We start from the raw sequence: 22,847 nt of genomic DNA on the forward strand, positions 1-22,847 counted from the left end.
TAAAATGTGTACTCTGTTTCATAGAAGTGATGCTGAGAGTATGGGAAATGACTGTCCAATATTTGATCGTTTACTTGAGTTTATTTATGATCATGAAAAACAACACGGCCTGTGGTAAGTCTTTGTTTTTGGTTTTTGTTTCCCATCATGCGATCTGACTGGAAGCATTCAAGCAGGCAGGACATTTATGAAAACAGCTTCAAAATAAAGAAAATCCTTCACGGCTTCTTGAAGACGGGAAGTCTCTCCGCTCTGGATGTTTGAACAGAACAGTCACGCGTGTCTTTGGCTAAACCCAGTAAAGAAACAGTTTAAAGCTAACATTGTAAATATATAAATATCACTTAAATAATCCATCAGAGCATCTGGTATGTACACGTAGATTTACACACATTTTCATTTCTCTACATCTAATCTGAGAATGCCAGAAGGGCTTCAAGCTTTCACACATCACAAAGATGAAGCGCTTCAAGTCCCCCCAAAAAAATACATTCATTCATTGAAAATATATTTGTTAAAATTATTTAAGTAACTTCTAGATGAGAAACATGCTCTCTCCCTGTGTGTGTGTGTGTGTGTGTGTGTGTGTGTGTGTGTGTGTGTGTGTGTGTGTGTGTGTGTGTGTGTGTGTGTGTGTGTGTGTGTGTGTGTGTGTGTGTGTGTGTGTGTGTGTGTGTGTGTGTGTGTGTGTGTGTGTGTGTGTGTGTGTGTGTGTGTGTGTGTGTGTGTGTGTGTGTGTGTGTGTGTGTGTGTGTGTGTGTGTGTGTGTGTGTGTGTGTGTGTGATGGAATGTAACGAGATGTGTACTCAGATTGAAAAACTGAAAGCACAACTTACTGTGCTCACCATATCTGCTATCTAAAACGTAACGTGGATGGATCTAGTTGAGTCGTTAAATTGAACGATGACTCGCTGCTGTGGGTGGATTTAAAGTAACTTCTTGAACAGGTGAAAAAAAAAAAAAAAATCCCAGCTGGTTCAGTTTTCTGTGTCTGATGAGTCCGAGATGTCAGCCAGTCTCGCTTGCCTCTTGCGTACGTTCCAGTGCAAACACTGAGCCAGGCTCTCGAACCAGTCGTACACCAGGTCGTGGCAACAGATGGAGGGCACCGGGTAACACGACGTGGTGATCTTTATACTGCGGAGGAAAGACGGAGAGACAGACGGTTCCCTCAACTGACAGAAGAAGACATCAGTCAAAGGACAACTAAGAAGAAGGATCTTTACCAGTCTCCGTGTTGAATCTCCTGTCTCTTTCTGCCGTCAAACGACACCCAGGCGGTGTTTCTGGCGTCAGGGGACAACGTGATCTGTTTGAGGGAGAAGACAGAAGTTATGACGAGGCTGCTTACACACTCACGCACACACTACAGTTCTCCTACACTACGACACTTCCTGTCAGCTCCTTGAGCGATTCATCTTTACAGCACGATGGAGTGTTGAACAGAGGAGCCACAAAAAGATGATGGTTTGCACATTTCTTCACAAGCATGAAGCGTACAAACTTTCAGTGATCCACCACATGGCGACTGTTCATCTTGAGATATATTTCAAATATCTGATCCACATTTTAAACTAAACTGTCCAATTGTTCTTGAGCAATTCAGAAAAACAAAAAACTTTAAGGTAAAGTATAAAGCAGCCATGCTCCAGTTAATTTCTGACGCCATTAAATCAAGATGGGATTTATATTTTGCTGTGGGTGTAAAATAAACAAGACAAAGAGGTCGTCTCCTCTCATTACTCATGTTAACAGAGCTGAAACAACATGAAAGTATCAGAACAAGGAGCACACATTATTAACAACACATTGTACTTCCTAGAAAGTCTTTTCTTTTAGCTGTTGAAGTTTGAATTCATCTTACTGTTTTTGAGTCATTCATTTTCAACTTGCATGTGGAGCATCTGTGTTTGAGTGTTAACTTTCAAAATAAAAGAAGATCATTAAACAGATGTGTGCTTCGCAGATCATGATACCAGCAGGATATGAGCAACTACACCTTCAATGAGAATTCAACCCGCATCACCAGAAAGTAGCTTTGCCATCACGAGAAAATAATTAATTATCTCGTGTTCTCGAGGTAGTAACGTAAAACAATTGATAGGTACGCTTTTATCCGAGAAAAGTCAGCTGGATATCCAAACTGTTAATATTTAACCTCAGAGATTTTCAAGGAAAAAGCTGCTAGTGTTGTCTGAAAACGTGACCGTGTAAATATATAAGATAGAGAATGTGTGTGAGGGATTAGGTAACGTGTCGGTCCTCAGCTCAGGAACATAAAGATACCGTCGATGTGAGAGCGACGGCCTTGAACGCTACGCTCCCTCAAAAGAGTAAACACATGCTGGGAGTCTGTCAAACATTAACATGGGAACTTCATGACACAGCCATGACACAACAGACAGGAACATGCACAGATTAAAACTGTCAGTTGATATCAGGAATAAAAAGATGTTAATGTACTGCCTAACTGTCAGAAAAACAAAATCATGTATCATCATTTCCTGGAATAAAACAAAAGAAAACTGGTCTCTAAGAGTTTCCCCTCTTGAAATGTGTTTCTGTATCAGAGTCAAATATGAAGTCTCTGGATGTTACCATGAGCTCCACCCCAGCAGGGACAACGATGGGCCTGAAGGAGAGCGAGTGCGGGCAGATGGGGGTAACCATGATGGCCGGTACGTTCGGGTGGATCATGGAGGCTCCGGCTGCCGCTGCGTACGCCGTGCTGCCTGTAGGTGTGGACACGATCACACCTGCAGCACAGAGAGGGGAGGACGTGCGTTTCACATCTTTGTCTGCACTTGTGAGTTCGACGTTTTGCTTCTCCATGATGTTTTTGCGAAGAATGACGTGTGTGACCGCCCTTACCGTCTCCCTGCACTGAGGTGATGAGACGTCCATCCAGGTACAAGTCCACATTAGAGAGGTAGGAGGAGGGGCCTCGGTCCACCACCACCTCATTCAGCACCTGTACACACACACACACACACACACACACACGCACACACACACAATTACAGTTTGTCATCATTGTTAAAACACTAAATCCCTTTCTTTGAACAAAATAGTCTGTGGTCTAAACCTATTTACTGAATTAATCACTTCTGGCAAAACTTTTAATAATTCTACATAGTTAGGTCCTGTGTCCACTTAGTGTTCTGAGCATCGTTTTTTATCTGTTTTCATTGAGTAGAGGAGCAGTCAGGGCTCGTTTCTAAATAGATGATATTCTCCGTATTTTTGCCACTCACAGATCGTGTTCTGTACCCACATCCTCTTTTCTCCATGTCTGCTGAGGAAGAAACGATCCCATGTAAACAAAATGCCCTTCAAGGCGCTTCAGTGTCTTTGTCAACAGACTGTTGTCATAGAGACAGGACAGAGGTTCTCTTCTCAGTGCACGAACACTTCACAAACGTTAGGTGGACACAGAGCCGAAGGCAGCATGTGCAAATCTCATCCAAAACTCCCAACCCGTTCTGACTCACTCAAACACACGTTGCACTTGTGATGCTCGACGGTAACCACAGGTGTCACAGTTTACACAGAAAAACTACAAACTGAGAAACTCTTGTTGCTGACGGTGGGATTAAACCAGAGGTGACAGTAGAGGGAGGAAGGTGTCAAGATGTATGTCTTAGCCATTATAAGAAACTGTAAAATAAGTCTTCATTTGGGATAAATTATTCATTGAAAAAGAGTCCAGGACTACATTTAAATTAACCATGTTACTGCAGTGCCCCCTACAGGTGAAATGCCATAACTGTTTTGACACGTCCATGTCCATCTTCAAACTGCAGATATGAAATAAATGTGGAACTTGCAAAGTCATATTTAAAGAAACAAATGTCTGTTAGCTCTGAAGTGTCCCTTCAAAGTTTTGGACTTTACTGATCGTGCTTCATAAACAGTCCTCTTACCATAATTATTGTGTAATAATCACATTGATTTGCACTAATAGTAAACAAACAAACAACTTAAAGTACACTCTCAAGCAGAGACCATTACAACACATTACCAGGACGTAGTGTGAGGCACAATGGGGAATTGTTCAAAATGTAAAATAATTTGAAGTTACACAAAATCGATGTGTTTAATAAATCAGCCAGCAGCCAACAATGTGACAATCCAGCATCAGAGCCAGAGCCTGCACGAAGAGCAAAGAGTCAGTCAGAGCAAACATCGGGCAGACGTGATGTAATGTGAGCTCAGGTTCACAGAAAGACCACAACAATCCAACATGGTGTGTCAGCCGTGACACCATGGAAGACAGACGTGCGTGTGTGCGTGCATGTGTGTGTGTGTGTGTGTGTGTGTGTGTGTGCGTGTGTGCGTGCGTGTCTGCCTGCTGCAGTGAGGCATGTTGTTTAGTTACACAGTGTTTCAGACCGAACGCATCAAAGCTCATTTGACATGGACAGCCCCTGTTGACGCCACTGTTACCATAGCAACTAGGCCCTGGAAAAACTTTGAGAACATCTGACTTTTTTCGCCAATATATGCAAACTTATTATGACTGTCACCATGGCAACCCAGCTGGCTCACTGAGCTACAAATACATGTACAGACGTATAAGAATGCCAAAGATGACACAATGGTTCAAAGACACACACACACACACACACACACACACACACACACACACACACACACACACACACACACACACACACACACACACACACACACACACACACACACACACACACACACACACACACACACACACACACACACACACACACACACTTAAGCCTTTGACATCTATACAGGCTTATAACATCATATGAGGGGGTTGAGTAATTAATTACGATAAAGCAATCATCAGAAGTAAACTGGGAACTCAAAGTCCCCTTTAAAACATTTATGTTTGTGTTTCCACAGCTGCTGGAAACTATAAAGATTAGTCCAATAACTGATTAAGACACATGACGTCATTTGAGACGCAATTTTCACACACGATGAACAGCAACAAAGAAGTATCTTGTGGTTAATATTTAACCCTTGTGTGACTGAAATCTGAAATGAATGAATAAAGCAGACATTGAAACATGTACTTAAAGCTCTGTCTGTTTTAGAGCAGACAATCTGGTATAGACTAAAGGTTATCTGCGTGTCTCTTTAGAACGTGGTCATGATGATAACATCAGAGATCTTTCTGGTAACACGGTGGAAAGGCAGTTGAAGTCCACGTGTTGCTGTAAGAGTTCATGGCCCTGCATCTTTACACGACTTTGTTCAAGAGCCCAAAATAACCGAAGAGATCAAAAACTTGAAGCTATATTAAAGTAAACAAACAGCCTTTTAACTTCCTCATCATTTCACTTCAAATGTATTCTTCTTTTTTTTCTCCATTTGTTGAGACCTACATGGAGCCTCCTGAGCTGAACTTCTGCTAACTGACTCACTTACTTGTTGTACTTTCCTTGTTCCTTTAAAGGAGCAGAGTAAATGTCCTGTTTGTTCCCACCTGTAGCTGCAGGGTGACCTTCCCGGCCTCATTGTTGGTGTGTCCATGAGGAAGGAGTCCATTGTGTTCCTGCTGCTGCTGGCCTGCTCTATGAAGCATGTCCTTCACCACCTTCACCTTCAGACGGCTGCGCAGAGTGATGGCTGCGTTGCCTAAAAAGACACACAGACAAACAAATATATACGTGCAAACATAAGCAAACATGTGACTTTCATTCGTCTGAGGACAAGAGTTAACCTCAGAATAGTATTTTATTTAAAGCTTCAGTCTACCTTCAAACACTTTGGCCACTTCGGTCTTGTAGGACTCAAACTTGAAGGGCGTCAGGAAACCTAAAGAGCCGAGGTGAAACGCCATAACAGGAGGGACGCTGCCCTACAGGAAGGAAACAGTCCGTTTGTAGTGCTTTATTCACCAACAGACCCGAAAAGTCTCATACGATCAGAAATATTCATCGTATAAAGTATGATAATCTGAACACATTTGGTTAAAATACCTGACATTCATAAGAGCTGAGATAACTCAGAGACACAGAAGTGTCCTTCAAATAATCAGCCACAGCTCTTCATGTCATGTGACTGTCCTGAAAGGGCCAATAAGTCACTCTGACACCTGGTGTTTAAAATGGGTACTGCAGTCCAAATTCAAAACATCAGACAGAGCCATCTTCCCCAGCTCCGTCCTCGGTAGAGTCATGCACACAGGTTGCCAAGTCCCGGACCCTGAAGCTTCAGTGTTGAGCTCTGCATCACTCTTGAAACCTTTCTGCGTTCTAACCTCTCTGCATTTTTCACAAACATCAGCAATATTTCTCCTAGTTTTACCACGTTTCTGCTCATGGAGCATATTGGAAACATGCAGAGGCTTTTTTTCTGTCGGGTAGAATCAGTTCCATCTGAAGCAGTTTACTTGCCCGCTTCCATCGCTGCTACACCTGTTGGTTTGCTTTTCGCCTGGCAAAACAAGGGTCTTAGAAGTGCCTACCTTCTCTGGTCTGAACAAATACAGACCATTCAGGACCAGAATCGAAACAAGAACTAAGTGACTATTCACTTCACATGCTGGCACAATTTTGTGAGATGAAAAGTCCCTTTTTTCAGTCATCACTGACAAATCAAAGGTTTAAAGACAATCAGGCAAAAGCTTTAAGATCAACACGGAAACATTTGCAAAGAGAAATTACAACATAACTACCTCCTAATAATATCATTTGAAATATTTGATTTAAAAGAATAACGACTGAGCCATCTTATAGCTGATCTTTTAAAGTAATTTCATTTAGTACAAGACGTCTGCCTGCAGCTGCTTCAGTCCGCAGTGATCAGTTGATACAAGTGCAATTACCTGGAAGAGAGAGGAGGCGTAGAGTAGAGTCCCATCTCCCCCTAAACAGATGATCAGGTCTATGCAGTCAGAGATATCATCATAGCCTGCAGCCAAATAAACACAGCAATATATTCAATTCAACTAAGCCCCATGCAATCTGATTTAAAACTGATGAACATCCAACAGAGCAGTGGCAACACAACAAAACAAAGCAACGACCGACCAAACAGAAACATCTTCCTCGGCATCAATGTGACATAGATGTGCAGTTTGCTCTCTAAGCGGCTCAGCTGATGTGACAGGTCAGATGATGGGAAGAGGATTGTGGGTAAAAAACAAACAAACAAACAAACATGCATATTGGAGGTGTTTCACGGTTTGATAAACAGCTCATAAGAATATTTAATGGAATGCAGCCCTGGACCGTTTTACACTATGAACATGAGGTACATGACTTTATCGAGGCAATGCTAGGTGGTGAGATATGACGCCACAATAACAACTGAAACTGAGCACTGATATCTACATCATGTTTTGTTCCATGAGCTTATCATTCTAAAAAAATAATAATAAGTTTTGTATGAGGAGAGAAAATAAAAACGTCACAGTGAACTGATAATGTGAAATTTTAAAAAGGATGATTGAAAATTGTTCATGAATTTCTGATCATTTCTTTTGAATGCAGAATAACACAACCCTTATAATAGTTGAACAAATAATTTGAATTCATTATTATTGAACAAGATATGAGGACTGGCAGTGCTGTGCACAGAGCATCCATGTTTGTATTATCATTGGAAAGTTAAATCCAGCTTGTTTCTTCATATAAATTATGTAAAGCTGAGAGCTATGCATAAAACAAACAACTTCCTCTGAGTTCAGTAGAAAAGACTCTAAAATAGCAGAACCTCAGCTGTTATACTTTAATTCTCTTTTTGATTTAAATACATTGAAATACATTACACCAGACCTGGTGTGTGTGTGTGTCTGCAGTGTGTGCTAGGTGTTCACACACTCAGGAGTCTCACCCTCTCTGAAGGTGCACAGCTGATTGCGGATGGAGCCGAACGTCTCATCCTTGGATAGCGTAGCGTCATCCGCCACCCTGCGCTCCACGTACACCATCATCTGCTTCTCCTGACACACACACACACACACACACACACACACACACACACACACACTCTTATGTGACAATACCCCAAACACACAGGCACTTCCTTGTGTCCTCTTTCTGAAGTAGAGTGATGATGTCATACAGGACCTGATACACTACAAGTCATTTTCTCTTTACTTCCTCGTTTCTGTCGACTTCGATGTTTGACAACATTCATCAGTGAGACAAAACTCAGGAGAAGTATCGTCTCTGAGCGCTCCAGGAGGACAAGTTCATGCTTTAAAAACAGTTATTATTTTTACTTGATTTTAATGCTGTTCAACATTATCAAGATCCATACAATAAATTACAATACGATTTGATGTGAGATAATATGCAGGAAGTATTGGTATGAAAGGTTCTGTCCCCAAGTTCCACTTTAGATTATTAATACAAAGAGACTTCCCTACATCAGGGTAAAGTCAACGGCTCACCCCCCTCGGGTGGGGCAGCATGTGATGCTTCTGACTGAAACTCTGAAATGATTCAACAGCACGCAACACAGTTCAAAAAGCTTTAATAACTTAACTGTCTGTCAACACCAAGCCAAAGGAATTTTCTGATCCACTCATTACTAAGGTTCAGTGAGTTTGGATATAAAACAGCTTCTCAGCTTTTTACGAAAAAAAAAAAAAAAAAAAAAGGTTGTCTGACTTCATAGGTGTCACATGAAGGTAAATATTGAACTTCTTCATGTTCGCCTCAGCTCACCTCACCTTGTGGTTTTTGATGCAGTTTTACTGTTGTCATTCCTCTTCTTGTGCCTGACACACACAACCTTGACCCATCGGACATATCACGTTATGATTAAATAATGACATCATTTGTTGTCTGTATTGAACACACTACTGTCTGTTTTGTAAGTAGAAATATTTTTGTTTTAAATATTGAAGTCAGAGAACACAAGAAAACAAAACCCTTCCAAATCTGTTTTCTGATTATTGATATTTCTGTCAGCATCCTTGATCACACAGTACTTTCATACAAACATATATAACATAACTAATCCTGTGATGTCCTACCTCCACTAGAAAGCTGCACAGCTCCTTAAAAGGCTCGACGAGGCTTTCATCTCGGATTTTCCTGATGACGAGCACATTGACAGGTGGTTTATTCCAGGTGAGCCGCTGGCTTGCTGGGTCCTGGATGTGCCTGGGACACAGAAACAGAGACAAGTTAATTATCAAACACACACATTTTCAACAGTCAGAGAAAACACAGAAACAGACCAACACGCCATGAACAATTCTCTCAAAGTGCAGCCTGATATCTCCTAACTTCAGTTCAGATAAACATGCCTCACCTCATCTCAAATAAACAAAGTGCAGATTAGATTATTGTCAGTGACAGCTGCTGCTGTGATTTAAGTGTTAACTAGTGAAGGAGTGAGGTCCAAACTCCAAATATCAGGGAAAAAAAGGTCTCCCTCCTCTTTACCGTTTGTCTCCCTCCTCCTTTTCGTAGTGGACAACAGGCATTCTGTGTGTGTCTTCAGATCAAGTCCAAGAAAACACACTGAGTGATATTGAGCATCTGTAGTCAGTTATGTTACCCATCCCATTTTAAGTCACATCCAATCACGGCGTACTCGTTTTTATCTTATCTAAAACAGTTACACAAGCTTTTCTGTGTCAACGGCCTCAATCACAAACAAAGTAATGTCTGTACACGCAAAGTTCGACTGTTTCACGCTTACATGACTGAAGTTGGGTTGGGAAGAATACAGGCTTTGGGTCCGAAGTGAGTGGCTGGGTAGGGTCCATGTAGAAAGTGTGCTCTCCTGTGAGGATAGGGGAAAAAGAAGCAGCAAGTCAAGACACTATCACCTCATGTCAGGGGCAACAGTGGCATGGCAGACCAGCTGGCAACCTGCAAGGCAAACCTCTTAGGAGAGCTTTCTGCTGTGTCGCTGGCCGAGCCAGAGGGCTCCAAGTGCTCCTGTTGGCCTGGCAACCTCCGTCGCTCGATCTCCCTCAGCAGCTGTTCATGACCGCCCCCCTGTCGCTGCGACTTGGTGCCCTTCCTACGTCTCCTTGGTGACTTGGACGGGTGCTCCCTGTGCTTGGTGGGCCTGGATGACTCGAACAGCTGACCAGAGAGCGCCGAGGACTGTGCCATGCCTCTGTCTGGGACTGCCAGGGGACCTGATGATGAACTGGGCTCTGGATTCTCCATTCTGCGAGGAAGCAACACAAAAAACATTTGTGAAAAGATATTTGAAAAAAAAAAAAAATCAATGAGAAGAATCTGAAAAAAAAAAATCTCTATGCTTGATAATTAATTGTTGCAATTGCAAGAAAATCAAGAGCCAACTGTAAAGTGCTTTAGTGGCTGTATAATTGTTAAGTCCTTATAAAGGCACATTGTATTATGGACTCTGTTGACATTTTAGAGAAAATATATCAATAGATGTGTTGCAGAAAATAATAAAGCTAGTGTTTCTGCAAAGAAATGCTTAAGGCCTGAAACAATGATATCCCTTTTTAACCCACATAAATGAGTAACTATTTCAGTCTTTGTTTTCCTCCTTCACTCCTTGAAGTGTGGACCACAGACTGTATGTACACAGCTGGTTCTGTTTGTCTTCCTGGAGCTCATAAATAAATGTTTGACCAAGAAACGTTTCGATAAATTAATAACTGAAGTCATTAACTACAGTTAAACAGCGATGAAAGGCTGTACAAATGTGACTATTTTTTTATTTTTGAATTCTAAACAGTATTTGTTCAAACTCCAAAAATACAATAAAGCCATGGTGAATAACGAGACTCATTATGTGAAGTTAATTTCTTTGTCTCTCACTGACATTGGCTCACATCCTCTATAAAACATGACCCTCTGATAAGCAGCTGACTAATATAAATAATAAATGAACAGCTGATAGCTTTTGTAGCCATGAGGGGCAAAGCAGCTAAACGCTACATTAGCTACATTAGCAAAGCTATTTGCTAACTTGAGGTATGTGAAAGAAACGGAGCCTTACTGTCAGGGAGAAAGAAGAAGAGGTCTCACTGTTTGTTCACTGGGCGTTTACAGACAACTGTGACACATAAACACACACACCACTGTCAAACTCTTAACATGACATGTTGTGTGCACGCTGCAGTGCCCGGATGAGGAGGAGGGCGAGTGACGTATCTATATGCTCCGTTCAGGAACATCAGTGTGAGGGGGGGAACAAAAGTGCTCCAGGACTTGGCCTCAGTAGCGCCTCTGCTGCGCACACACCGCACTGCTTCCAAGGCCTGTCGACGATACTACAGTCTTTCACCTCCGTATTTTCCTCTTAAGTTTCGTTTCATTAAAACCGAAAGTAAAGGTGTGACTGTATTTGCTGAATGAATGTAACGTAACGTAGTGTTGAAAGGCTGCATCAGTCAAGTTATCATTTGTTGCAGCAAGAAAGGCGGAGGATCATCAGGCGAAGAGGAGGAAAGGTGAGAACTGTAATAAGATAAGAGAATGAGAAACATAGTGAAGGAGCCTACAGATGAAACATAAAAAATAGATATGTAAATGTAGCCTTGGGTGGAAAACTAAAGGATATGCAATGAATCAGAATATTTCAAGGCCATGTTCAGTCACAGTATAAATTATCCATCAATAATATTATTTGGATGGATAAGTAATAATGTGACTAAACATGGCATTACAGTCTGAGGGAAAGCTGTTTGTATGTTTCCCCTTCATGCTCCTATCTTTCAAATTGATTTTAATTTTAAATATTTCTGGGATTGTGGAAACTTGTGAACCTGATGAATATATAACGATGTGCAGGGAGTACTTCATGTAAACTTATCAATGAAGAATAGAGAAATAAAGGAAAGAAGTGATTTTATTTTCCTTCACATCGTGCACCTCCATAAACTACATCATACCGATTATGTGCCCACATTCATTCAATTACATTAAGATCTAGACAATTCCTGCAGAAATTGTGAGGGTGGTTGCCGTGTGTGCAGACTTCAGCCCCTTACTCACCCCACCAAAACCGTACCGCCGAGAGAGGCTGGCGTACTCTTTTCGAGATGGGCAGGTGTATGCTAATTGAGAGTCAGCTTCCAAAATGCCTATGGAACTATGCTGTGCAAACAGCAGCAGTAGTGCGAAACCGGTGTTTTAGTAGGCGAACAGGAAAGACTCCTTATGAGATGCTGACAGACAAAATGCCAAACCTGTCACAAATGCAAACATTTGGATCCGTATGTTACACATACAAACAGGAGAAGGGAAAACTTGATTCCAGATGTGACGAGGGACTTTTTGCTGGATACGACAAAAGCAGCCCTGCTTACCTGCTTTATCACCCAGACACAGAGAGGGTACAGAAACACAGGCTGGTCAAATTTGTGAACAAACTTAATGCAGAAAAGCAAACACAGACAGGTGAGGCTGAGTATAACGAAGGTTTTGGCAAAGCGAGGCAGCCCATGGCTGATGGTGATGCACACAAAGACTGTGGGGAGGAGGAAGTTAAAGAGACAAAAGTGTCAGACACAAATCCACAAGTTGATGCACCTGATGAACAAAGCCAGGGGGAGTCGAGTGTAGATGGCGGTGGGAGGTATCCTACGAGGGAGAGGAGGAAACCTAGCCATCTGAGGGATTTTGTAACTGACAACACTGATAATGATGAGATCTGTATTACCATAGATCACTGTTACAAAGTAGTGTGTGGTATCCCACAAACATTCAAAGAAGCAATGGGGTCAGCTAACTCAAATCAGTGGGCGAAAGCTATGGATGAAGAAATCCAGTCATTAAAAGAAAATAATACATTTACCCTGACTCATCTGCCAAAGGGCAAGGAAACAGTGGGGGGTAAATGGGTCTACTCTGTGAAGAGAGACAGTGAGGGAAACGATAAATACAAAGCAAGGTATGTAGCGAAGGGTTACAGCCAGAAGATGGGAATTGATTACGGGGAAACTTTCTCCCCAACAGCAAACTTGACGAGTGTGAGAGTTTTGTTACAAAAGGCAGCACAGGAGGATTTGCTACTACACCAAATGGATGTGAAAACAGCTTATTTGCATGCTCCCATTGATTATGAGATCAATACTGAGCAACCAGAAGGTTATGAGGAAGGAGAAAATATGGTGTGCAAACTTGAGAAGTCATTATAAGGAACAATGGGTGACAGTAAAGCACGTGTTAAGATACCTTAAGGGCACTGCAGACAAGGAGTTGTGCTTCAGGAAGGACAGCACTGAGGATTTAGGCCTGATCGCCTATAGTGATGCAGACTGGTCAGGGGATGCTACTGACAGGCGAAGCACCACGGGCAATTGCATAAGTCTGAGCAGGAGTAGTTCTCTAGTGTCCTGGAAAACTAGGAAACAACCAACAGTAGCGCTCTCGACTTGCGAGGCTGAATACATGGCTCTGGCCTCTACTATGCAGGAGTGCATATACCTGGAGCAGTTACTAGGAGGCATCAATAACTACAAGTACACACAGACAGTAGTGTATCGCTCTGGCCAGAAACCCTGTAAACAGACAAAGGTGCAAGCACATAGACATTAAGTATCATTTTATAAGAGCCATTGTGAATGATGAGAAAATGTGTCTAATGTATTGCACTACAGAAGAAATGGTTGCGGATGTTATGACCAAACCTGTCTCTAAGTTCAAACTGAGGAAGTTTGCAGACGTTATGTTTGGCGTCTGAAAAGAATGGAATAAGTCCATGTATTTGTGTTTACATGATGTTTTTGAAACAACCTGAGTACAAGTGGGGGTGTTAAGATAAGCCTATGTTTTTGTGTACTCAGTTGTTATTGTGTATTTGTTATTATAAGAAACTGAGGTACGATGATGTAAGCTGTAGTATGACATGAGGATATGTACGTACACTACGTCATCACGTTATAACTTGTACTTGTACTGCGCAGTTGCAGTTGCACTGAATGTGTAATGTGAGCGGCCACGTTATGAGAGCCGATAAAATAAAGAGGCCAAAAGGCTAAAGAAAAAGCCCCGTCTCCATCATAAATTCTCCGAGTTCAACGCAGGTGAAGCTGCAAAGCTCAACAATATCACCAATCTATTTGGACTGTGAGCGACGTCATGTATTTTATTTTCGTTTAGCATTCAGACTGAGACCACAGTGGCGATTTTAAAACATGAGTGAAAACTGAAATTCTGGAGGTCAGTTAGAGTGAGATGTGTGTGTATGTGGTGCATGACTGTCGAACAAATGCCTCCTCTGGGAGACTGAAACATTTTATTTATTTATTGTTTTGCATTATGAGTGAGAGGACAGTCAGAGCTTTCTTTTGATGTATTTTGTTTGTATATGCGAGCAACAATGACTTCTGGATGGCGATTTACAAATATGTTGGCCAAATTTTTGTCACTTAAACTCGATTTGTGTCCAAACCGTGTACCCGGGGTTTCCACAAAGTAATATCACACTTTTTGGGTCCGAGCCGCTCGTTTTGATACCTTTCTTGTGTTTGTGGCGCAAACGCTGTGGGAGGAATAGCGCGGTCCGTTTTGAGGATATAATAAGGCGAATAATTGTTACGTTTTCGTTTGCAAAATGCAGAGACATAAAAACCCAAAAATAGTTTTAACAAAAAGATATTTAATGTTCCAAGGGGAAAAACAAAAGAGAGCAGGCAGTGAGGGCCTACCTGGCCTCCTGGCGGCCTACCAGGCTTGTCAGGAAAACGACTATAAAAGTCATTAATCAGCGACGGGTCCAAAATCAGGGAGTGAGAAATCCATGAGCGCTCCTCTGGACCATAACCCTCCCAGTCTACTAAAAACTGGAAGCCCCGGCCTCGCCTCCGCACATCCAAAAGCTGCCGGACTGAAAAGGCAGGGTGATTGTCAATGATCCGGGGGGGTGGAGGGGGTTCGGCTGGAGGACATAGAGTGCTGGAGTTGACAGGTTTAAGGAGTGACACATGGAAAGAAGGATGAACCTTCAACGAGGGGGGAAGTCTTAGGCGGACCACACAAGGATTGATAACCCGCTCAATCTCATACGGGCCAATGTACCTGGGTGCCAGTTTCCGGGACTCCACTTGGAGAGGGAGATCCCGAGCGGATAGCCACACCCTTCGACCAGGCTGGTAATCTGGAGCCGGAGTGCGGTGACGATCTGCCAGTCTCTGGTTCTGCAAAGCAGTCCGGGTGAGCGCAGCTCTGGTTGCGTGCCAGATCCGTTGTGCCCGTTGTAGATGCCCCTGAACAGACGGAACTTCTACTTCTGCCTCCTGCGCTGGAAAGAGTGGAGGCTGAAAACCGTTAGCTGCCATGAAGGGGGACATACCTGTGGCTGATGACACCAGAGAATTGTGGGCATATTCGATCCAGGGGAGATGGGTGGACCAGGAAGCAGGAAACTGAGCAGTGACACAACGAAGTGCCGATTCTAAGTCCTGGTTAGTCCGCTCCGTCTGGCCGTTGGTCTGAGGGTGGTACCCGGAGGACAGGCTGACCGACGCCCCCAACGCCTGGCAAAAGGCCTTCCACACCTGCGCTGAGAATTGTGGACCCCTGTTCGAAACAATGTCCTGAGAATGTCCTCGTCTGCTGCCTGGAGGAGCCAGCCACACCCCCTGCCACTCACATACCTGCAGAAGGAAGACAAACCAGAAGAGGGAGGGGGAGAAAAGACAACACAAACTACACCAGAAAAACAAAAAAGAACTGAAACCTCACAATAATAATGATAATATTTACAATTTATAGTCATACATGAAAACATTTTAGTTTTTTTTTTCTCCAAACAAAGGCTGTTCACTTTTATTTAAAACTGTGTTATGTCCTAAATCTCTACATCTCTCCAACTTGACTGTATAAAACCTGAAACAACCTTAAATGATTATATCCTCCTGAAGCTCGACCAAAGCAGTGAAACCGGCCTAACTGGATTGTGATCTTTTTCACCACGCCTTTTAGAAAAAAGCTTTCAAACACTGAAACTGACTCAGGCACATTTGATAACCACAAAGAACAGCAGACGAGTGCCGGAGGGGCTGATTTAACATCACATCACGAAAGGTGAAGGTCCCTAAAAAGGTAACGTCTCTCAAATAATGAAAGTCTGTTTTAAATATGTGAGTGTTGTGTTGCAAAATCATCTTTAAGTTAGGGTGACCATATTTTGATTTCCAAAAAAGAGGACACTCGGGACGGGCATGAGACAAATTCAGACAGTCTTCTCAGAGGTCTATGATCATGATTTATTATGCCTCAATGGTGCAAATGTAACTTCTGTAATGAAATCAAATGAAATATGTAACTACCTGTAACAAAATAATAGCTTTTTAAATAATGTGAAAATATGAACTCTTTGTGTTAGAAAATCCATCTTTTAATATCTCCCTTTCCAAGGTAACAAGATAAATAATAAATTAGAAAAAATGCTCACAAAAATACTAACTTAACAAACAAAAATGATCTACTTTTAATCATTTTTTTTGTCTTATTCATCCTGCTTTTCTTCTTCATCCTCCTTGTCTGCCCATCCATATTCTCTGCAGAACTGGTCTTTCCCAGCAGTTTCCAGTTGCTCAACAAATAAGCATAAAAGTCTTTGCAAGACACCTCTTTGCTGTTGCTGTGTAGCTGCTGTAGTGTTTTATAGTGTTTTTGTAGTTCAGCTGCATTCTTATGCTTCGGCATTTTGTGTGCAATCAATGCTGCTCCGCTGTCAGCTGTGTTGCCGCAGTCTGCTAACCATCAAGTACAAACTTGATGGTTCCATGAAAGACAGTGAACCCCGGACATTTTCATGATTTTATAAAAAAAACCCGGACGCCCCGGACAGGACGTAAAAAGAGGACATGTCCGGGCAAAAGAGGACGTTTGGTCACCCTACTTTAAGTGTGTGGGATACTGGGGTACATCAATTTGTTTCTGATGTAGTGAAGAAAAACAGTACTGACGCTGCCCCGGGTGGCTGCATGTTACAGCTCTGGTCTTGTGTTCTTTGTCCTCACCTGACTTGTCAGTCTCACCTGCGTTTGATTACCCCATGTCTATTTAGTCTGTGTATTTCGTCAGTCCCCTGTCGGTTCATTGTCTATGTCTTGCGTAGCCTGTTGGTGGGGTTTGTCACCATGCTCCTGTGGATTATCTTGTTTTGCTCCTCGTGGTTTTTTGGACTTTTGGATTTTTCAGAAAGTTTTTGCCTGTTTTAGTTCAAATCAAATATTTTGGTTTTTTTCTGAAATTGGGTCCTCCTTCCCTGTTTTTCCGCCTCGCTATTGTGACAGAATAAACCGACCATACATACCCAGCGGAAGTGTGTTCTGGTGGACTTTTTGATGGACCTCTACTTGTAGCCAGAAGGCTCCACAAAGCCTTGGCTCACACTTCAGTCCAGGTCCAGGCCTTGGCCTAGTCCTCAACCCAGACCTCAACCCAAGCCTCAGCCCAATACTAAGCCTCTGTTTCCTGACCCCGTTCCAGCAGAGCGCTGTCTGCTTCCTGTCCCTGTGCCTGCTAAACGCCATCTGCCACCAGCTTCAGCAGAGCGTTGTCAGCTTCCTGTCCCTGTGCCTGCTGAGCGCCGTCTGCATCAAGTTGAGGTTCCATCGGCAGTCGGGCCGACGTCTCTCCGACATCGGGCATCTCCGCGAGATACTCCGCATCGCCGATGCCCAACATCTCCTCGCTGGTTCAGCCGACACTCGACGACGTCTTCTCGGCGGTCCGGCCGACACCCGACGACGTCTTCTTCTCTGTGGTCCGGCCGACACCTGATGTTCCCTCATCGGTGGTCTGGCTGGCTCCTAGGTCTTTGAAAAAGGTCCTGCCCTTTGCTGGTCGGTCACAGGGCCGCCCACCTGAACTCTTCCCCATATCTGCTCGGCCTCCTGGCCGACCACCTGAACTGACTTCGGCCTGTATGCCTGAAGGTTTGGATTTCTTAGAAAGTTTTAGTTCAAATAAAATATTTAGTTTTTTTTCTATGGTCATGAGCTTTGGGTCGTGACCAAAAGAACGAGATCTCGGATACAAGCGGCCGAAATGGGCTTCCTAGAGCCGTTACTCCTCCACATCGAGAGGAGTCAGTTGAGGTGGTTCGGGCATCTGGTCCGGATGCCCCCTGGACGCCTCCCTAGGGAGGTGTTCCGGGCATGTCCCTCCGGGAGGAGGCCTCGGGGTAGACCCAGGACACGCTGGAGAGACTATGTCTCTCGGCTGGCCTGGGAACGCCTCGGGGTCCCACCGGAAGAGCTGGAGGAGGTGTCTGGGGTGAGGGAAGTCTGGGTGTCTCTGCTTAGACTGCTGCCCCCGTGACCCGGCCCCGAATAAGCGGCAGAAAATGGATAGATGGATGGATGGAGTTTTTTTTCTGCAATTGGGTCCTCCCCTGTTTTTCCGACTCGCAATCGTGACAAACATTGTGTGTTATTTTAACTTATTGACTTTTTAATTAACACGGATCCTTACATGGTTTAAACCCCTGTGTGCTCTGACATACAGTACATTGATTTATATACTTTTTACACATTAAGCTTATTGAAACAGTTGATTTTTGTACTTTCATTTTTAGTTTCAGAATGACAACCACAGTGCAGTTTCTCTGCGTCTCTCATTCCAACTCAATTCTTAAAACCTTATTTTACGCCTCGTCTCTCCATCTCTCTCTTGATCTCTCAAAATAATATGTGGACATTTATCACACCATCTAAGGCAACATATATGACGACTCATTAGCCAGCGTTGGATACCATCTGATGAAAGTATTCAGCTACATGAATTTAATGCCAATCCTAGTGTATACTATTATATTGTGATAACGAGAAATCCACCACCAATGTCTACCCAAAAGAAGTTATATATTGTCTTTGTAAACGTTGACATGTGGACAGGAAGAGCAGGGAAACTAACTGCCAATCTACCTACTAGACAACATAAGGAATAACACGTTCACCATATCGAGTTCAATGGTGATGATATGTCTCTGTTGTGTTTAACTTTTTCCGTTACTAAACATGAATTGTTTCCAGGTTTGATCTGTGATTGTGAAGTCATCAAGGGCGTATGCCACAGAGAAACCCATGAAATAGGTTCATTTCAAATTGACTTTCAAATCAAATATTTTAAAACCTTAAAATCCCTTTTTCAACAGAGGAGTCTTCATAACTGCTCGCAGTGACTGGTTCCCATTCAGTCAGGAGGTCTTCCAGATAGCACCATGATTATCTCCATCCCCTCCATCCTGATCGGCCTGGGAGGAAAATGCCTGCTTAACTGGACGCTAGTGTTTATCCAGAGGAAGAACATTTGCCAAAGCTTTCTGGGAGTTTTCAGTGTTTGCCTGTCTGTCATTGACACAGCCCTGACCCTCTGTATCACCACTGTTCACCTCCACACCGACGGATATGTCATCCTCCTGGGCTTGAAGCTGACCAGTTTTCATGCGTGTTTGTTGGTTCAAATTCTCGGACAAATCTACAGTGCTCTGCAGTTGCCTGTTGTAGTCTTAGCTGGATTGGACCATTTCTGTACTCTCACTCAGAGGTTGCAATTTACGATTGCCGGGCTCAGAATGCTTTTCTACTTTTCTGTAAACAGCTTCTTGCTCTTCCTAACGGCTTTGTACGTCTTTCTGCTGTCTGACTTCTTTTCTGTCGTAGAGGAAGGTTCTCACAACAAGATACATCAGTGCTGGACCTTGAGCACTTCTTATACCCTGCAGGTCGCCACGTTGCTCCTCCTAACTCTTGTCTATGTAGCATTGGATGCTAGGTGCGACACACAGTTACGGAAAGACCAAAATATAGACCAAAGCGGAACACTCTCCAGGAAAAATATTGTTTGCCAAACCATATGCATTTTCCTGAACTCTTGGGCCATGTTCCTGTTGTTTCTTGCCGTGCTCCTCTTTCTACCTGTGGGAATACCTGCATACCTGGGCATAAACGTTGCCTGGTTGAACTTTCTCAACAGCACCCTGATAGCAGTCCTTTTATGTGTCTGTCCAGCATCACAGATTGCAAGGGTTTTGGCAGCAGTTCCCCCCGACATGTTCTGTGAGTGGAGATGCAAATTTGGCTTGAATGAGGATGACAAAACAATACTGCACTGTGAAAATACCCACAGCACACTTTCTGTATAACAAGTAGTGGAAATACACTCTTAGACCTGCAGTTGACTTTTTTTCACTTAACCTTAATAAATGGCAAATTGATTGTTAGTTGGTACTAATATATCCTCATTTATCACCAGATGGATTGAAACTATATTTGTTAGAAATTTAATTTAACTATCAGAGACATTTTTAACCAACAGATCTGTTCTTTCCCCACCACGAGATCTGTACTTGAAATTCTGAGAGAAATGTACTAAACTAACAAATGAGAAATTGTCCCCTTGTTATTATGAGTTATGTGATTAACTTTTTGCTTGCATTTTTTAATATTTGGTCTCAAGCAGAGATACTGTATCTGACTTTTATTCTTGGCATTCAACATCAGAAATGTATTGTATGGAACTCATTCAGTAAATGTGTTTATGTATTACTGTGATAACAGTTTAAACAAGACCAGAAAGAAAATTATTTTGTTACAGTATGAGTTTTTCATAAATAAGTAAATACCTTTAAAAAAAAAAAAAAAAAAGGTTTTCTGGTTCTGGTTTTCATATTCTGTTGTTTTATTTTTTGTTTTGTTTTTTTGTTCATAATGCAAATGTGGGATGCTAAATATCAGGTTCTGTATTTTCCCCTTGTGCATGATTATTTACAATCTCATATTATTCTGGTTAAATATATACTACCGTTCAAAAGTTTGGGGTCACTGAGAAATGTTCTTATTTTTGAAAGAAAAGCACTGTTTTTTTCAGTGGAGATAACATTAAACTAATCAGAAATACACTCTGTTATGATTCTGTTCAGTATAGTGCCCTCCCACTTGTATGTTGTCTGTCTTGCTCCTCCTGTTTCTCATCCCATGTGTCTGGTTGCAATCAGCGGCGGTTTGGCAGCCAGCTGTATGTCATCTTCTCATCAAACTCCAGCGTATATATACCTGGTCTCGTCAACCACTCCCTGCCGGATTATTGTCTACTCAAAGCGGTAACTCCCATACGTTGTCAGACTAAATTTATTTTTGATGGTTTCTGTTTGTAACCCTTCGTGTTTTTTTGTCTTCCCCTGCGTCATCAGTGCGACAACTGGAACCACCTGCTGCCTGCCTGCCTGCCTGCCTGCCCTTCGTCGAACCCACACTCCCTTCACGCTTGTTTTTTTTCACCACAAGATATTCATCTCCACTGTACTCACTGAACATTAAAGAACAGTTTGTTTCTGGAAACCTGTCTCTGAGTCGTGCGTCTGGGTCCAAATATTCCTCACCTTTGTACAACTGTAACATATACATTGTTAATGTGGTAAATGACTATTCTGGCTGCAAATGTCTGGTTTTTAATGAAATATCTACATAGATGTATAGAGGCCCATTTCCAGCAACCATCACTCTAGTGATCGAATGGTACATTGTGTTTGCTAATTGAGTCAGAAGGCTAATAGATTATTAGCAAACCCTCGTGCAATTATGTTAGCACAGCTGAAAACAGTTTAGCTGGTTAGAGAAGCTATAAAACTGACCTTCCTTTGAGCTAGTTGAGTATCTGGAGCATCACATTTGTGGGTTCGATTAATCTCTCAAAATGGCCAGAAAAAGAGAACTTTCATGTGAAACTCAACAGTCTATTCTTGGTCTTAGAAATGAAGGCTATTCCATGCGAGAAATTGCTGAGAAACTGAAAATTTTCTACAACGGTGTGTACTACTCCCTTCAGAGAACAGCACAAACAGGCTCTAACCAGAATAGAAAGAGAAGGGAGAGGCCCAACTGCACTACTGAGCAAGAAGACAAGTACATAAGAGTCTCTCGTTTCAGAAATAGACACCTCACAGGTCCTCTATTGGCAGCTTCATTATAGTACCCGCAAAACGCCAGTGTCAAGTCATTCTTTCTTTGGAGCCCTTTAAAAAAAGCTGTTTAAATGTGTTTCAGCCTCCCATTATTGTATACATAAAGTCATTCACATTACATCAGGTCTGGTCTACAGAGCAGCGCTGCTTCAGATCAAACTTATGGCACTGACAGCTTTTAAAGCCATTGAGTCAGATTGTAAAAAAGGTGTTTTTAATCACAGAAAATGTCAGTAAGATTCAACCTTGTTGTCTCCACAGCACACGCAGTGTTTTTCGCCGGTTATCGCGAGTGAGAACATTCTGACCTGAGCGAGCCCGGGGAAGCCAGGCACACACGCACACACAAACATGAGGCATTCTCCTTGCACACACCGTCTTCCACCCTTACACACTCTGCTACTGTATGTTTGTGTCAAGGGCAATGTTTTTTCCCTGCATTCAATCTGTGCCTCCCTCTACAGGCACAGCATGGAAGTAGTGTTTTTTATGCCCCCCCTCCCCCTGCATCCTACCTGTAACATGCCCTCCCCCTCCCCTTTCCAAAGGTCCGAGATGTATCGCTGCAGAACCGGTCTCTACCAACCTTGAATTTCCTTCGGGATCAAAAAAGTATCTATCTATCTATCTATCTAACCTTAAAGCTTTCATGTTGCCATTCATCATGACGATCTTTTTTGCTTTTTTGCCGTACACTTTTTAAAAAAAGATATTCTTAAAAATGTAAGGAAGGAGCGGAAATAATCAACTAAACCACTACGATTGAAAAACAAAACCCAAATGGTATTTTGAAAATGTTCTGCAATGATCAAAAAGGTTAGCTACACTTCATATTGTGTGACACACCAGCATGTGTTGCAGCTCTGCTCATAATATAAAGCCTTTACAGATACTCTTCCCCCTCTTACATGCTCACCAGTCTTTTCAGCTTTAATATTTTGAGGTAGAGTTTAAATGAGCTCAATCATTCATCACTGCTTCTAAT

General features: G+C 42.6%; 2 protein-coding genes across 2 annotated transcripts; one reads left to right on the forward strand and one right to left on the reverse strand.

The window, feature by feature from the left end:
• Window positions 1–61: 61 nt before the first annotated feature.
• Window positions 62–11,125, reverse strand: nadkb (NAD kinase b). The gene is made up of 12 exons (XM_079347686.1): window positions 10,940–11,125; window positions 9,839–10,132; window positions 9,653–9,736; window positions 8,979–9,108; window positions 7,829–7,937; window positions 6,819–6,904; window positions 5,747–5,849; window positions 5,475–5,626; window positions 2,873–2,972; window positions 2,600–2,757; window positions 1,228–1,310; window positions 62–1,138 (listed from the first exon to the last, which is right to left on the reverse strand). Exons 2-12 carry the CDS (start codon window positions 10,129–10,131, stop codon window positions 979–981), a joined length of 1,458 nt encoding a protein of 485 aa, XP_079203812.1. The 5' UTR covers window position 10,132; window positions 10,940–11,125; the 3' UTR covers window positions 62–978.
• A 7,225-nt stretch (window positions 11,126–18,350) lies between these two features.
• Window positions 18,351–20,501, forward strand: gpr160 (G protein-coupled receptor 160). The gene is made up of 2 exons (XM_079348803.1): window positions 18,351–18,872; window positions 19,055–20,501. The coding sequence occupies exon 2, from the start codon at window positions 19,121–19,123 to the stop codon at window positions 20,042–20,044; it is 924 nt and encodes a 307-aa protein (XP_079204929.1). The 5' UTR covers window positions 18,351–18,872; window positions 19,055–19,120; the 3' UTR covers window positions 20,045–20,501.
• Window positions 20,502–22,847: the final 2,346 nt, after the last annotated feature.

This window comes from Symphodus melops (genome assembly GCF_947650265.1).
Source record: "Symphodus melops genome assembly, chromosome: 7".
Lineage (NCBI taxonomy): Eukaryota > Metazoa > Chordata > Actinopteri > Labriformes > Labridae > Symphodus > Symphodus melops.